Here is a 16,836-nt window from a genome sequence, read left to right as displayed (position 1 = left end):
AAAATAAATAAATTTGAGAGGCCAACACTGATCAGTTAACCTTACTGAGCTCATGTATGCAGAAGAAGGTAAATCAAGCTTAATCCCCTGTTACATTAATGGACTTATCCCAGTTTCAGAGTGCTTGGATACTATCAATTTAGAGTTTCCTCAGTATGCCGGAGCCATGATTGGACTGCCTGCGCAATGTCTGAAACGCTGGCCTCCCAGGAACTCCATTAAAGGCCCAAACATGTGAAAATGGCCAAAAGAAAGATCAGGGCTGTACAGGGGACGTGGCAATAACTCCCAGCCGAGTTCATGTAATGGTGTTTGTGAATAAAAAATAAATGTGTGTCTCCCGCAAGTTGACGCCAAGTCATCTCTTGATTTCCAAGGATCAGACGTTCCACTCTCTGAATGGTCACAGGAATAACTGCAGTGGGTTTAGACCCATCTTGGACGGAATAGTAATTCACAAACATCATATCTTCTTTAATATGTTTGCACCATTCTGATTTTTTTTAATGAAGTCTTCTGTAAATGTCATTTGGTTTTACACCTAGATTCACAAGAAATTTCATCAAAACGTTTTGACTTGAATGTCCCATATTGAGTACACTGGGAGAAAACAAGAGGGAGGACTCCTATTAAGGCTGATAGTCTTAAGTTATCTTGGAATAACAATCACTGTTTAAAGCCTAAAGCTTTTATAAACAAATGACTGTTTAGAAATCAAAGATATTTTTTCATTAAAATTATTTGTTGGCCTTGGGCTTTGACTTGTGTACGTATCGACGTCAATATCCTAAATATCTCTGTAACTGTAAGTGCTTTCTTATGTTTAGCGAGAACCCAGGGAACTTTTTTTTTTCCGGGATTCATCCCTCCTTTCTGAGAGAGCTCGACCAATCAGCTCTCTCTAGACCTCTGGCTGCAAGAGGTTACAGCATCACCTGGGAATCGAACTAGCCATCTCCGGATGATATGGCGAGCACTTTACCACTGTGCCACTCGGAGCCAAAACCCAGGTTATTTTTAACAAATGTTCAATTAAAATGTACCTGTGTCGCCATGTGTCATTTGCCATGTGCCATTTTCAGTCACGCCATGGACTCATCATGGAACCGAGGAGATGAATCTGATTAACATACTGTACCTCTTCCGTTCCCCTTTAAACATTTTTCACTTTTCTTTTTTTAAATGAGACATTTCACTTCACTAATAAGAAGAGAAAGGGGATTATACATTACACACTGTACTGTAGTCTGTAATGTTCAGTCCTTTCTGAGACTCTTGACGGTTGGAATAATTCAGGAGATTGAATAGGTTTGGATAAGAGGGCCTGCTACAGAAGCTGTGATGATTTTATTCCATGATACTCGTTTCAATCTCCTTAAATACTTTAACATTAAACTCAAATCCCTTTGCTATAATGTCTATCCCTCCCTCGAACTCACTCTTTTCCCACTGTCTCTGTACAACAACTACAGATGATTTAAAAAAAAAAAATTATATTTACCTCAGGTCAGAAATGTGAAACCCAAACATATACAGTAAAAGAACAAATTTTTCCTCCGCAATAGGTTCAAATGGCAGAGCGGCGTGTGACAGGCTCTGAGCAAATTCCACTTATGCGAGTGAACGAGCATGTGTGTATTGGTCCTGACCTCTTGAATGCCTCCTATAAGCTGCAGCATGTAAGTCGTTTCTGTAGGCTAAAACTTGTTGAAAAATGAGAGACAGCCCCAATTCTGATTCCTTCGCCATCTCTCTCTTTTCACTCGTCAGCGAGCACGCTGCACAATCGGCCTTCGTGCTCTGCGTTTTTTCCTGCATGTCCGGCCGAGGAAGAGCCCGGCGCGCAGCCCTGTCACCTGAACCAATTACAGATGGGCCGATAGCTCAGCAGCCATGCTTTGTTGATAGGGAGCTTGAGAGTTGTCAAGTAAATCCGAAGAGCGGGAAGAAAAATTGGAGGGACGTGGACGGAATATAAATGGGCGGATTGCAGTATGGAAGAGTGAGGGAGAGGGGGGACGTCTGAGTTAGTCATTCTTTAAGAGCTCAGAACTGCATCGACTGAACCTGAGCTTCCTGTCAGAGTTCATTTGTTCGCTGTCTAAGCGTGGCTTGCAGCACAGCAAGCTAAATATTTTCAGCAGCCGCAAAAACATGCAAACACACTGGTCCATACGCAGTCACTGGTGGATTATGAGGGGCAGCCGGAGGGGGTGTGCGGGAGGTCGGGTTTGGTCGGGTTCGAGTAGCACATGAACCGGAAAAAATGGGAATCACAGAAGGAGAGTACGGACATTACAGGAGTGTGTGCATGTCTGAGTGATGGATTAACTTTGGGAGTATGTGGCTAGCCGAACGCCTAAATGACATGACACGCCACGTCTCCGTACTCGGATATGATTCAAAGGAGCAACCTCGAGACAGGACCTTGGAGACGGACGTGTTTGTGCCTGTTGTTCTCTCTTGCAGTCTGGGCAAGAGACAGCAGCAGGAGAAGAAAAGCCTAAGCGTAATTGGACAGAGGTTTTATCCCCTCTGACCAATTAAACCGCTGCTATGCACATACAAACAACCAATCAGAGACCACATGCCAGGCTGAGGAGATAGGAGAATTAGTTCTGGCAACACTCTAACACACACACACACACACACCATGTGTATACCCACTGGGAAATATCATATACCTTCACACACATAAGTGAAAGTGAGAGAGCTGGAGCAGAATGGTGCAGAGATCAGAATGGTGCAGAGCCGAGCCTCTGTGGATGTGTGTGTGTGTGTGTGTGAGTGTGTGTTTGTATCAGAGTGTGTGTTTTCCACCAACACTGTGCCGGAGCTGGTGCTTATCCAGGGAACCAAAAAGCCTTTTTGTGAACCAGCCAACATTTCCACTGATTTAAGAGCTGAACTGTTGTAGATGTAATTAGATGTGGGAGTTTACTGACAAAGGCCTTAAAAGATTAACTGTGAACGGTTTTACAAGTTGTACTTCTCGTCTCGAGAACTTATTTTATAGTTCAAGGACAAATCTTTCAAATACATCTATACACAGCACAAAGAACAGAAATAAAGTAGGGAAAAAAAAAAACATATATTGCTTGTCGCTGTCCACATTTATCTTACCTGCACAGGTGCTCGAACTGAATTTTGTTAGAACAATAACAATCATAAATAAAATAAAATAAATAAAACGTTTCATAATTTAAGAGTAAAGAATTAGTGATGTGCTTAGTGATTCTAACGCTAACGTGTTAGTTGATGCTTTGATTAACTGTTTAAAACTTTATAGGGTTACATGATGCTTTGACTTTACAGTGGATCCTTTTATAAGGTAGTTACAGTAGTGTTTAATAGGGGTCTAAAAAAAAATACATACACCAGTGTCATTCATCTCAAAGTCTAGTTTCACTAGAGACCAAGTGTTTTTTTTCTCACTTTACATTTTCCATCAATGTTCAGTGTCGTATTAACGAGATATAAAAGTCGGGGCCACAGCATAAGTCGAACTAAATAGTCGCAGAATTCATTGTGGCTACTGTACAGTAGAGTATGTGACACGTTTGCGCTGTTACGGTTCGGCTCGGCTGACGAGCGTGATCGCGTTTGCAGTTGATATTAACATCAAAGGTGAAGATTTGGAATCTGATCCGTTTCAGTGAGGTTTTTCAGATGCAGATGTTCCTCAGCTGGACAGCCTAAAGCATTAAAGCATTGTTGCATCGATCTTTTTAGTAAGCAAGGCCCCTGGCAACACTATTAGTGGGGTAGCTAAATGGCATGGTAGAAAGCGAGTAATGTAAAAACAGAACAGTATGTTCAGAATGCTACTGGATATTAAATAAACATAAAAAATATCGTCCATTTTATTATTTAAAAAATTGACACACAGATTGATCAGGGTGTATTTTAACCTCAAACGGAACAGTTTAAGTTGACGAAGTTGTGCTGTGAAAACCAGTTAAATTCTTGGTTATTTTCATCTTTCTGTCCCTTTATCTGAACCAGTCCTACCAAGAATTGAAAGGAGAATCGTTATAAAGAAATTTATAAACTCTCTTTATTAGGGATGCACCGAAATTTCGGCCGCCGAAAATTTTCGGCCGAAATAGCATTATCGGTTTCGGCCGAAACGTAAGAAAGCGCCGAAAATAAAAGCCGAAATTGTCGCCACGCCTCTCCCATCCTCCCGTCTCGTTCGCGCTGTCATCACGCATCAAACACGGAGTTTGTCGGCGGTTTGGAAGCACTTGGAAGCAAGTTTTGTTATTGTTAAACAGCCTTATTACTGTTATTTATTATCAATAAAAGTTTGATTGCTTAATTAATTTTTAGTTTTTTTAATACAAACAAAAAAAATATTTTAAACATGTTTTTTAATGAAGCCATTTTCGGTTTCGGTATCGGTTTTCGGCCAAGTGCATCCAAAAATTTCGGTTTCGTTTTCGGCCCAGAATTTTCATTTCGGTGCATCCCTACTCTTTATACATAAGCACTGAAAGGTTCTACAGTAGATCAGCCACTGAGATGAACCTTTAATATAAAACAGATTTTCATTTCATTTCATTGTGTCTTTCAGTTATTAAACAGGTTTCATCATCATCAAGGTGCAGAAGAACGTTCTGGACCTGTTAAAACGGTAGTCGTCGATATCAAAGGCGGGCCATTCCCGAGAACATCGCATCACACAGAGTTAGGATGTGGGAACTGCCATTCACTTCGTAGGCCGATAGCATTTGCCTGTACATTACTATACCAGCCAGTGTTTAGTCAGTCATGTGACTTACCTCAGACATGTTGACCCGGCCTTCCTGGAACGAGCACTCATTCGCATTCTGCGTGCACAAGTGACGATATTTGCACCAGTGACACGGGAAGGAGCCGTTCACACACGACAGGCACCTGCGGAGAGAGTTTAGGGACACGCAGACCTTAAATAAAAAGCAAGGGCAAAACCGTTTGCACAGAACTATCGTTAAACTGAGTAAAGAACTAAGTGTCAACTGTCCTTTCCTGGTCTGTCCATCATGCGTAAATGACTGTCCCTGTCTTTCATCCTGTGCCTTTCGGGTTTTTTTTTCTCCCCCTTTTTTCTTTTAAAGGCAACCTTTTTTCTGTGAAGCTGCTCTTTCATCCCCACACAAAGATGAGCTTTCAGTAAGACACCCATGGTTTAGAGCGAGACAGAGACGAAGAGAGTGATGACATGAGAGAGATAGATCAAATAGTGTAGGATTTCCCATGGAGAGAAGGGGAGATGGAGAGAGAAAGAGGGGAAAAAAGAGAGAGAGAGAGAGAGAGAGAGAGAGATCTGATGAATAGTATATAAGAGGTTTCGAGCTGTTCTGATTTCACCCCACACTTAGACATACACAGACGAAACAAACACACACACACAACCCCCACATCCACAGCAGAATGAATGCCTTGGCTGGAAAAGCTAAACCATTCATTTAAATTAATCACCTCAGCCAAGCGATTTGTTCGCCTACAGCCATTAAATGAACATTCAGAACAAAGACGGCCGGCCACGTAATTGAATCACATGATCCTCTTAATTGACCAATCTGCTTCTGTGTTGAGAGAAGCTGCCCAATTATTTGAGAAATGGTCGGTCAAGGAAATTATCCCTGCTTCCTAATTCAAAGCCAGCAATTTATTAAAGGACGCTTCTCGTGTCCGACATGTTTTATTGTTTGAGAGAGGATGGTGTGTGTATATATTTGAATTTGCGTATACTGATACCAGCGTGCTTGTGTTTGTTAAGTAGCCTCCCACTGAGGCTCCATTTGTCTCCATGTTATTATTGAGTCTCTGGAGAGCCAGGTGGGTTTATCCACCCAAGGAGATCAGGGAATCAAAAAGAACCAGGGAAGACCGATGGGAAATGAACGGCAAACATGCACTTAAAACAATTCGCCTTAGTATCCTTAATTTGTAAGTCACATTTCAACAGGTTGCTGACAATTGTTGATGCATGAAATAAGTGCTACTCTATCACTAAATCACCCCAACATTAAGCTTAGATTAGAAAAGTATTTTGTAAATAAAAAAAGGCAGTTTTCTAGATTGCGACCAGCCAAATGTCCTCATGTGGTCAAATGTCTTATTCCTGTAGAGCTGTTTGACAAAAACATTTCCCCTCTCACACGCAAGCATAAATCATAATATTGGGCAAAAAAAAGAAAGAGTTAACACTAAGCATGATTGCTTCGTACCGTGCCTGAGGATGATTACACCCACCTTTACCCACTGAAAGGTTTAAAATTAGTAAGATTGTTCTGTACCAGAGTACACTTGTCTATTTAGGCTCTATGGTACAGTAGGTGGCAGTATGCACCTAGTTGGATTGCAAGTAATCCAATTTAAAAAATACGAAAGGAAGAGTCCAAGGGTGTCAGTTCTCCTTTGCACTATGCCTGATTTTACTGATATTTCAGAGAACATGTCAGGAGCGATCCTCTCGCCTACGTACCTACTCTAGTTCAAAGAATGAGACTGGCACATGCACAGAGATTTCAGAGGTGAGAGACGGGGTTTATGACGTCCAGTTCCGAACAGCGGTCAATTTCATGTTTAGGAACCTGGCTTTTATTTCAACATTAGAATTGGATTTCCGATTTGATTTAAACTGTGTACATATACACCATACTGTGCTTGGATACACCTTTTCAAGTGGACTCAAGCACGATGCTCTGATCCTTGCCTGGGCACAGTACGGAGTGTTCACATCACGCAAACATATCAGACTTTGGGGTTAAATGTAATCGAGGCTGTGTCAAAGTCTGTAGTTTGAAAGCACTCTTACTTAGCTGTTGATGACAATATGGCTCAAACTACAGCTGCAACACAAAAAATTTACAATAAAAAAAAAAAGAAAATACCATACAGTGGTGGCCAAATGTATTAAAACAACATATGGTATGTAATATAGTTCTCACTGATTTCTCTAATTAGTTCAAGCCTATCTGACTGAAGAGAGCGCTAATTAACTGAGAAACTAGTAAACACTGGCTATGCGACAATGGTGTTCAGCTTCTGGAGACATGGCCTGGGTCATCTCCATACCTAAACCCAATGATAGTAAACTGCTGAGCAATGGTGCAGAGGTAGTAAAAGTCAAGAAACCATCTTCTGTACATGATCTCCAGAAAGCAATAAAACAGGCATACTGTAGATTGAGGCTTTGAAGAATAAAGGACTTCATACTAAATAATGATTGTCAATCTATGCAAAGCAGTTGCTATATAACAAATTATTCTTATTATTTTGTCATTATTTTATAAAATTTCCCTTTTTTTTTCCCCCATACGTTTGCCCATCACTGTAAGCTCTCCAGCCATTTGTTGGCCTTTTTGGAGAACAGAAGACCTCAGTCCCACTTTTCTCTTGGGCAGCTTGCATTATGCATTAAAAAGGATAAACTGATGATTAATATTTATCAACTCAACTACAATTAAAATGTAGCAAATAAGCAAATAAATTTAGCAAATAAGCATACCTTTATGCAAAAAAAAAAAAGGAATTTTCATTAACAGAAAATCTTAATAACCAATTTATTAAATGTTCAGCATGAATACTTGGTGGACACCTAATATAGAATTGAATTTGCTATTTGTTAGAAATGTAATAATGTTAAAGCTTTTAAGTTGAGTTTTTTCTTCTCCTTTTCTTTTCTTTTGGTTAGCAGTTATATAAGCAGCATAAGATCTTCTAACTGCTTGCAGGCAAAAAAAAACTAAACAAAGCAACTGAACCTGAACTAAAACTTTGCATTGACAGCTCTAAAATTTAAAGTTCCAATACAGCCACTCAAATTACCCCTGTAAAAGCTGGAACTAGATACAGACCCTGACTTACGATCGTTCAACTTGGGATTTTTCGACCTAAAAAAAACAACAAAAAACAACACCACCACCATACAATTTTGGACGTACATCTTTTCCTGTGCTCACAATAGGCGCTGTGAAATTGACCAGTGATGTTGGGTAAAGCCAGCGAGGCTGTACCTCCCAGTCAGACACGTGATCACAAGGGTAAACAACTGATACGCTCTAGACTCGACTAAGCTATGATGTTCTGTACTTTTTGCCCTGTCACACACTGACGTGGAAGTTCCCACTGTGCCCTAAAAATATTGGAAAAAGGCAAAATGGAAAAAAATGTGCATTTATCATGTTCTTAGCCACGTCCCTGTCAGGTTCTCAACGTATCTATCATGCTGTCACTAATTTCCTATTACGTACGCACTTGGTCCAGTGAGATTGAATTGTGGTATCACTATGTCGGACCATAAATGTGGCTGTTGATATGTCCTTATTCCCTGCATGTTGTCTCAGCCATGTCCTCACCAATTTTTTTTTTTTTTTTTAAATAAATAAATTAAATTAATGAAAAAAAAAAATGAAAAAAAAACTCTCCATCATGGTGGCATCCTTTCCGGTTTCTACTGTGCCTCATGACAAATTGTACAAGCTATTTTTCCATTACCCAATTCTTTGAGGACATCGTTAGAATGCGTCTCAGTTTGCCTGGGGTTTTAGCTGTAGAGTTTTAAATACATTCTGGATTTACGATTGCAATTCAGGGACCATCTGTAATGTATGCAATGTAGCTACATAGGTTTTAGTTCCCTATTAAACATTTGTCAGATAGGCAGCCTGTTTGTTTGGCAAGATTCTCCTGGAGCTGCTTCTTGCGGTCTTCTGACCCCAGCCATGAGTTGACTGCATTGCCGACGGCATGTGTACTTTGCTCTCCGGTTTGTCTGAACCTCAGTGATGCAGCATATCTGAATGCATTGGCCATTGAAACCACCATGACTTGCAAAACTGCGATCATGTTTGCACAACTGCAGCTTTTGTAGCACACTCTGCTGCACAGTCTGTGGCTTTTTTTTTTCTGTTACGTTTCTTTCTATTCCAAACTAATTATGAAAGGATCCATTAATTAAGCTTTGTAACCCTGAAAGGCAAGTTCTCTGACTTTCCCCGCTCCTCCCATGTTTTACTTTCCGTTTATCTACAGTTACAAGATTTCTGCGAGCTAATTGCTCGATCGGGTTAAACCCATCACCTTGTATTTACTAAGTGCGACACCGACGCGTTTGTTTATGACGATAATGGCAGCACAAGGTCCTGAATATTTTGTCCCTGTGTTTTGATATTTCCCTAATGTGTATCTTTGAAAAGAAGTGTCAAATTCACACTTTTATGAAAATGAGCTAGAGTGGCGGACATGTCCCCCCGTGTTGCCAACATCTGCTACTTCCCTGGGTAGCGTGCTGGTGGAATACAAATCTTTATCCTATTGTCCTCCTGCGCATCTCCCTCTCAACAGGGTTTAATCTGGTGCCTCTTCTGCATCACCCCGGAGTGTGTCGAGCTCCATCACACCCACTGTTCCCACAAGTGCCAGTCTGAAGTGAGGGTTAATTTTTCTGGCGCTTCATTTCAGTCACCTCTCTGAACCAGATTCATTATAATCCCCTCACGTCGCACCGAGCTCTTTATAAGCTAAATTCTACTAGGGCCTGGCTTCTCTCTCCCTCTCTCTTCCCCTGCCTTTATTCTCGCATCCTTTCTAAATCCTCTTCTATCATATTAAAATGGCCGTGCTGCCCAGGCCTGCTACGCGCGTCACCGACAGCGAAGACCACAATACACCTTGAATACCTTCCTCCCCAACCCCTCTTTCACTTTCATTACACATAGCTCAGGCTTTTCTTTCCAGTAACTGATTTAAAGTGAGAGGGGAAATTGTAAATTGCTGGCAAGTTAAATGGCAAGTGCTCTTAAGGGAAGTGTGAGCGTGTGCACTCTCGCTCTTACACGTGCCAAAAATGTGTTCGCTTCTCAAAAAGCCCTTTCCAGGAAGTAATTGCCCCTTCATTGCAGGCTCTTCTTCTTCCTCTTTTCCACTTCCATCTTTTTCTCCTTATCTCTCCCTTCTTGAATCCAGGCCTCTCCCCTTCATTCCTCTTCCACCTTCCGTCCCACCTCCAAATCACACGGTGCTTTAGAACCGCGCGACGATTTCAATAGAGCGCGTTTTTCGGCGCGGTGCGTGCGATTTGGAATGAAATGAATGTGTCTTCTGTAGGAAGATCCTGGCATCCTGGGCGCTCCATAATAGCTAATGCTCAGGCATATACAGCCCCAGCTCAGTTTAATTAAGAGACGATCATGACTGCGTGTGATTTTCCATTTCAGCGTCTCTCATTTTCCGCCCCCCCCCCTCCCCGCCCCCATCTCCACCTCACCCCAAAATGGCACCGCTCCAAATTAGATTAATATTAATATGCAAATTTATGGCATTTCCAAGTGCACAAGACCTCATCAGTTGAATAAATAAAAGGGGCTCTGTGTGTACGTGTGTGCGTGCGTGTGTATACACGACTCCGGCGCCTCTTTTTTCTGATAAAACTTTAGAAAAAAAAAAAAAGGGGTGAAATTCATGCAATTTCTATACCTTTCAGCCCAGCTTAAAAGCGTGCCGTGTTTATACTTTCAGTTCACACGCCGATGATAATGAGTGCATACAAATGTGTGTGTTCACATTTCGGTGCCCTGCGTCGTTCCTCTCTGCCTGCCTGACACACACACACATTCTCGCTCTTATCTATTAAAGAGAGTATTATATTACTTGGATGTTGCGACATTGCATTTTCTCAAGTGTGTGTGTGTGTGTGAGAGAGAGAGAGGCTGTGTGTCAGATCCCCCTTGGAGACAGCAAAGGGTCTCATCTGTCCTGCAATGAGACACGACACACACCCCAAGAGAGCCTGAAACCATCTGGACTCTTACAATAACCCTCTTAGACTACACAGCGGTTACATCCTCGAATGAGATTTTAAACACTGCCCTGGTAGGAAGAGCTTTTTTTCCCTTAGGAAGTGCCAGTGAACACTATAATAATGAATGTGTATTTGATTATACATATTAATTAATTAATATATATATATTTTTTCATGTTATTCTGTAAACAAAAGGCAATAATCAGATCCTCATTTTTTTCGTCTGTACAGTCGTGCTGCATTTTCTTTTACCCTTTAAAGAGCGTCAAATACCTGTCAATCATCCTAGCGCTACAGGGTTGCCATGGTTACTGAAATCTGACGACCCCCAGAGAACAGACAGAGAACAGGGAGAACCACTTACGATTTGTGGACAGTGCAGTTGTAGAAGACGAAATCCACGCTAGCGAACTTCTTTCCCGTTTCTTTTGACTTCAGGTAGAGTTTCACCACGCGCTTATCACCTGGAGAGAGGAAGAGAGAGAGAGAGAGAGAGAGAGGGAGCAAGAAAGTGAGCACGGGTGATGGAGAGAAAGAAAGGTATCTAGGCAACGCATCGTGCTTTCTTCCCTCTGTAGCAGGGCATTGCGGTGGTAAAAATAGCCGGCTTTGATTGTGCTATGATTACCGTGGATGTGATCAAAATTGCGCTGTAGGATCCTCACATAATCAAAAAAGCCATCTTCACTGAGACACCACGCTCGTATCGCCATAGAGACAGCGAGAATACGGCAACTATTAGCAAACGACTCTCAACCGCAAATCAGGGACGGACCAGAAGGTTGGAAATGCGTTCGGTTCTAATCGGTCAGATAAAGATTAAGAGGGTGAAGATTTTGAAATGATGTCAGGATTTTTTTTTTTTATTATTATCTGTGCTTCAATTATTTCTGTATGTTGCCTTTGGATTTCCTCTTGATGTTCATTTCTCATTCCACACACACACACACACCCCCCTACCTTGGTGGCGAGTGATGGGGATGAGCTCCTTAGTGCTGGGGGAGAGGCAGTAGATACGAGAGCCCTGTATTCTGGCTTCAGTCTCAGTGTAGTCTTCAAAAGAGCAGTTCACGCCTGCGGACAGGTCGGGTACATTCCGTGCCTGGAGAACCAACTAGAGAAGCAGGGGGAAAAAATGTAATTAACACAGAGAATTTGAGTTTTCTAGTTTTAAAACAATGTGAGTAATGCTAGCTATAAGCATGGTTTGGAGCCAAACAAGCATCTTAGCAGTGTACAGAAAAATCAGTCATAAAAAAAAAACATAAAATAATAATAATAATAATTATTGTTTATACTTTCCCCCCCTTCCATAAACCTCTATTCTGTTAAATGTCTGGTTTTCCCCTCACATCACAGCCCGTTTTACTCAGAAATCCGTCACATTACGGAAGAAAAATATAACGCGATTCCCATTTCCCATTTCCCTCGTCAATCACTGGCGTGTTTCTATCCGCCTGTGTTCAATCACGATCGCGCTACCCAGCATGCACTGTTATTTTAAATCTTCACTGCGAGCTTACTGACTGCTTGTGAGATAGCGCTTGTGAATAAGATCCACCAGCCAATCTTAGCACAGGAGGCTTTGGCAGAATGCAGGTCTCTGAAAAAACCCGTCTCTGAACAAGATAACTTTTCAAGGTAACAATTTAGTTGAACAATGCCAATGGAGCACGGTGGAGCCGGAGTGTGAGGAAATACAAAGAGGCGAAGCTAAAGGTGATGTTTTTCAGCGTTCCTCAGAACAAGAAGAAGAAGAACTTTGGGAAAAGCGGGTGGTCTGTATAAGAAAAGACGAAAACTCTGTATATTTACTGGTGTGCAACCAGAGCGACTTTAAAAGTGTTATTTGGATTCAGGACAAAAGATTGTAAAGAAGCGGTTCCACTCAAAAGAAAAAAGTGTCTGCTTTCAAAAATAAATAAATAAAAGAGGTAAGGTAGCTAGCTAACTATAATGTTACAAGACAAAAGTTATAAAAGTTTCTTTATTAATGCAGCCTGCTATAAACACCAATCGGTTGGTTAAATTTAAAGAATTTCTGCTTATTACGGCACACACACACACACCCCCTAGTCTGGATTCGTGCTCCTGTATGCCACGCTTCTTCTTGCCGAGCAATAACAGATAAAACTGAGAGAAAAAAAAGTATTTTCCCAGGAGTAATTCATGCTCTCTAGTGTAATGATAATCAGAAGAATGCTGGCAAAACTGTAGCCTGTTTCTAAAAAGATATTTCGCTTCCTAGAAGTATCTTACAGCGGTACATCATTAATTTGAAGCTTTCTTCTGCACTAGCTAGTCAAACAGCTAATGAGGAGAAAGAAATGGGAAGTCATCATTAAAGCCACTATTAAAGATCAGTCGAAAGTGGCTATAGAATTTATAAGCATATTTTCCCTTTCAAAATCGGTCACAGTGCAGGTTTTTTTCGCCTGGTATTTAAACTGAGAACTCAAGCTCTAAAGATTACTGAGTCAGTCCTGTAAGAGGCGACCGAGCACGTTCACTACCGATCAACGGACGGGTATAATGTGTACTTTGGCAAGTGCGTCTCTTTAAAGGGAAAATGTTATATAAAATTCACTTTTTTGTCATTTTTAGACATTTAGATGGGTCTCCAGTGTGTGTGTGTGTGTGTGTGTGTGTGTGTGTGTGTGTGTGTGTGTGTACAACATAAATATGCATGAGACAAAACATCCCCTGCTGTTTGTTCTATTTTGGTATTGGCCAGAGCTTAAACAAGCCAATTAGATTTTCTCCTCTATTGTGACCTCGTATAAGATGATCTCCTCCCCTCCACTTGCTGCTCGGCTCTGCTGTTCTCTGGGGGTGTGGCTTGGAAGAAGCTCATTTTATTTAGACACTGAAATGGCACACTTGGAAGAGTACAAAAAAAGAGGGAATTTAAGTTATAAAAAATATGCATTATCTGAGAGGAGCATTAACCGTCAAACATCTGGTGAGATTTGAGTCGCAAGTTAACTTTGTGAAGAAATTGTAAAATATGGGACCTTTAAGAAAAAGGAACCTGTAGGGAGTGTTCAAGTCAAAGTGGAACTTTACAGGAGTTTCAAGCACAGTACAGTGATGAGACTCTTAGCTTCAGTAAAACATTTCACGCGAACATTTTAATGAAGGCACCACGTGCATGAATGACGATCCCGGCTGACGTGGCTCGTAGCCCACTGCAGTCGTTCCCGTGAACATTCAGCGAATGGAACGCTCTCAGAGGAAAAGCACAACAAACAAGAACCTGTGGTTTGATTACCAACAGTGCTCTTTTTTTGGCAGAACAATGTACAAATTCATACTGACCAGCGCACCACTTGCACATCACAGGATACTGGTAATGATTGCCACATCTCTCACATAGTCCTGACCTCACTCCAAGAGGTTTCATGGAGAAATGAAGTAGGCAGCCTGATCATGGCTCTGGCGTACTGAGAAAATGTTCATCTCGATAGTATCCAAGCACAAGTGAAATGCTGGGATGAGTTGCATGTGTGTAGCAGTACAAAGAACTAAAAGTAGTTTCCACTGTGTTGTTATTCTGCAGAATCAGAAGTCCAAGTTTGACTTGAACGCCCCTCAAAAAAAGCACACCGATGTGAACCGATCTGGTGTTGATAAGTTACTTGGAGGTCTGGGCGTCACTGATTTACTGTCGCTAAACATTCCTGGTTAAGGCAGAATTGGTTCGAAATACGGCACTAATGTTCTCACATTTTTCACACTGACAGAGAAAGTAGTTCATCTGTGCGCTGAAATCAATCTTTTGACATGACAGAAAAAGCATGTGTAAGCAAAAGCAACAGTTTCTTGAGCTTCGAGCAAACCTCTTAAAAGTGCGACGTCTGAGCGTTCGTGTTGAACACCGAGACCACAGATGGAGTTTAGTTTTAATGCACATGTTCGGAGCACGGCTATGCGGCACTTAGATGATTACCTATTAGTATTGGCTTTCCTTATCCGTCTCACACACTCACTGGACAAGAGCGTCTTATCAAATAAGATTGAGACCGGAGATAATTCCGATTGGGCCACGATGCAACCAAAGCCACCAACATCAAAAAGCAATCTAGGAGACGGCATTAAATATTGCCGACATTAAAAAAACGGTCTTAATAATTAATTTTTAAACAAGCAGCGATCTGATTTCATCTGGTTGCTGAGTGCGCTAAACACAGCGGCATGCGTCTTTCCCTCCATCCTCCCCCGTCTGCCTGTTTACACTTCCTTTGTTTTTTTCCCTGCCTTTTGTTTTCACCATCATCAACTCGACAATAAATGCGGAATGCCCTCTGACAACTGAATCGAGGTTGACTGAGGAGACTTTTCAGCTGTATGTTGACTATACACTCACCATGCAACACCGTGCTCTATCCTGGTTCTCTTACTGGTTCAGAGTAACAGCTACATGCACTTAATTACAGTACCTTTCACTTACAACTACAGCACTATACACAAGCAGTGAATTCTATAGCATGCACGGTGCACAGTAACACCAGGTTAATACTACTGCTAAGCTGAGGTGGAAGAAAACAGCTCTTCTGCCTTCATACACATAGCCGCTCCAGCAAAAAAGGGTTATTCAAACACTTGATTGAAAGTACTGCGGATGAAATGCTTAGCAAAAAATTACTCCGGTTGAGAGGACGGGATTTAATCTAAGGCAGCCTTCATCAGAGCTCAATTTCTACCCTTAAGGACGAGAGACATTAAAGCTCCTTAAAAGAAAAGGGGGCAGTAGATAAAATTGCTTTATACAGGAATCCCTTTAGAGCTGTGGAAATCCTCGGCATGGCCATAGATAGATCTTTTAAGACGCAGATTTAGACATATTTGTTGCTCTGGAGATTTAAGAAAGATTTTAGTAAGTTATATTACTAATGTGTACATTAATGATAAGTATACCACAGTGCTGTAGATTTCCCAACTCCTATTGGTCAGGTGTGGATTCATTTCCTGTTGCAGTCGTGCCAGCTCTAATTCAGATTACAGCTCTATATTCTATTCAATTCAATTTTATTTGTATAGTGCTTTTAACAGTTGGCATTATCCCAAAGCAGCTTTACACAATCAAAAGAATTATTTAAGTTTGTATGGAATGTGAATGTGTATGAATCAAAATGGTCAGATAGTCCCTGGTGAGCAAGCCGAGGGCAACAGTGGCAAGGAAAAACTCCCTGAGATGGTAATAGGAAGAAACCTTGAGAGGAACCAAACTCAACAGGGAACCCATCCTCATTTGGGTAAAACAGAGAGCAGGAATTGATCTGCATTTATACTGTGTGTTAGGTGGCAGGCAGTTCAGCATAACATTTATGTGAATTGATGTTAATATGGAGTCCAGTTAGTTATTGAAAACTCAGGTAAACTTGTATGAAGTTCCAATCCTGAACTATTGAACGGTCAAGTCCTCAGAGAAACAGCTGCCAACACCAGTCGAGGCCAGAACCGTCTTTTAGGTACCGTCAATAACCAGACAGCAAAGATCAAAGTGATCTTACTTGAAATGTTTGCCCATAATTTGCACAATTGTTCTAGATTTGGTCTTTTTGGTAGAGTAACAGGTTTCAGTTGCATAAAGTGGAAAACACAAAACATGACGTTTTTGGGCACGTTTAAAATGAGATTACTGTGACCTTCTCCATCTGGTTATTTTTGCATTAAAAGTGACCCTGACTTTGTACTCATAATAAATCCAAAGCCTCTCTTAACTTTGCCTTAACACCTACAAGCAGCACCCCAAACATTATGTTGACCACCATCCCCTTGAAGTGACCTTGAAACAGAAGATTATTTACTTTGTGCTGCTGTTAGTAGTCAAAACAATCTCCATATTGTCTCTTTAAAGGCAGAACGATCAGAAAAATACCCTTATAAGCACATTTTAACTTCACGTGTGTATAAAAAAAAGGAAAATAAAGAGCACTTTAACAGGTCTATTGCTCGCAAGAAAATCACCTGTGGTGCCGCTTTCACTTACTGACCGGCACCGACTGGCAGTTTATACCTAGAGCCCTGTCTGAGACTGCGTG

General features: G+C 41.3%; 1 protein-coding gene across 1 annotated transcript in view; it reads right to left on the bottom strand.

Moving 5' to 3' along the window:
• Nucleotides 1–16,836, bottom strand: part of plxna1b (plexin A1b) — a 197,610-nt gene that overhangs the window by 58,778 nt on the left and 121,996 nt on the right. The window contains exons 7-9 of the mRNA XM_053497844.1: nt 11,753–11,906; nt 11,157–11,256; nt 4,785–4,899 (exon numbers count right to left, since the gene is read on the bottom strand). Of these exons, the coding sequence (XP_053353819.1) occupies nt 4,785–4,899; nt 11,157–11,256; nt 11,753–11,906 (369 nt within the window). The remainder of the gene's footprint in view (nt 1–4,784; nt 4,900–11,156; nt 11,257–11,752; nt 11,907–16,836) is intronic.

The sequence above is a fragment of the Clarias gariepinus genome, chromosome 6 (assembly GCF_024256425.1).
Source record: "Clarias gariepinus isolate MV-2021 ecotype Netherlands chromosome 6, CGAR_prim_01v2, whole genome shotgun sequence".
Classification (NCBI taxonomy): Eukaryota; Metazoa; Chordata; class Actinopteri; order Siluriformes; family Clariidae; genus Clarias; species Clarias gariepinus.
Note: the sequence above shows the minus strand (reverse complement) of the source record. Positions and strands in the feature narration are given on the sequence as shown.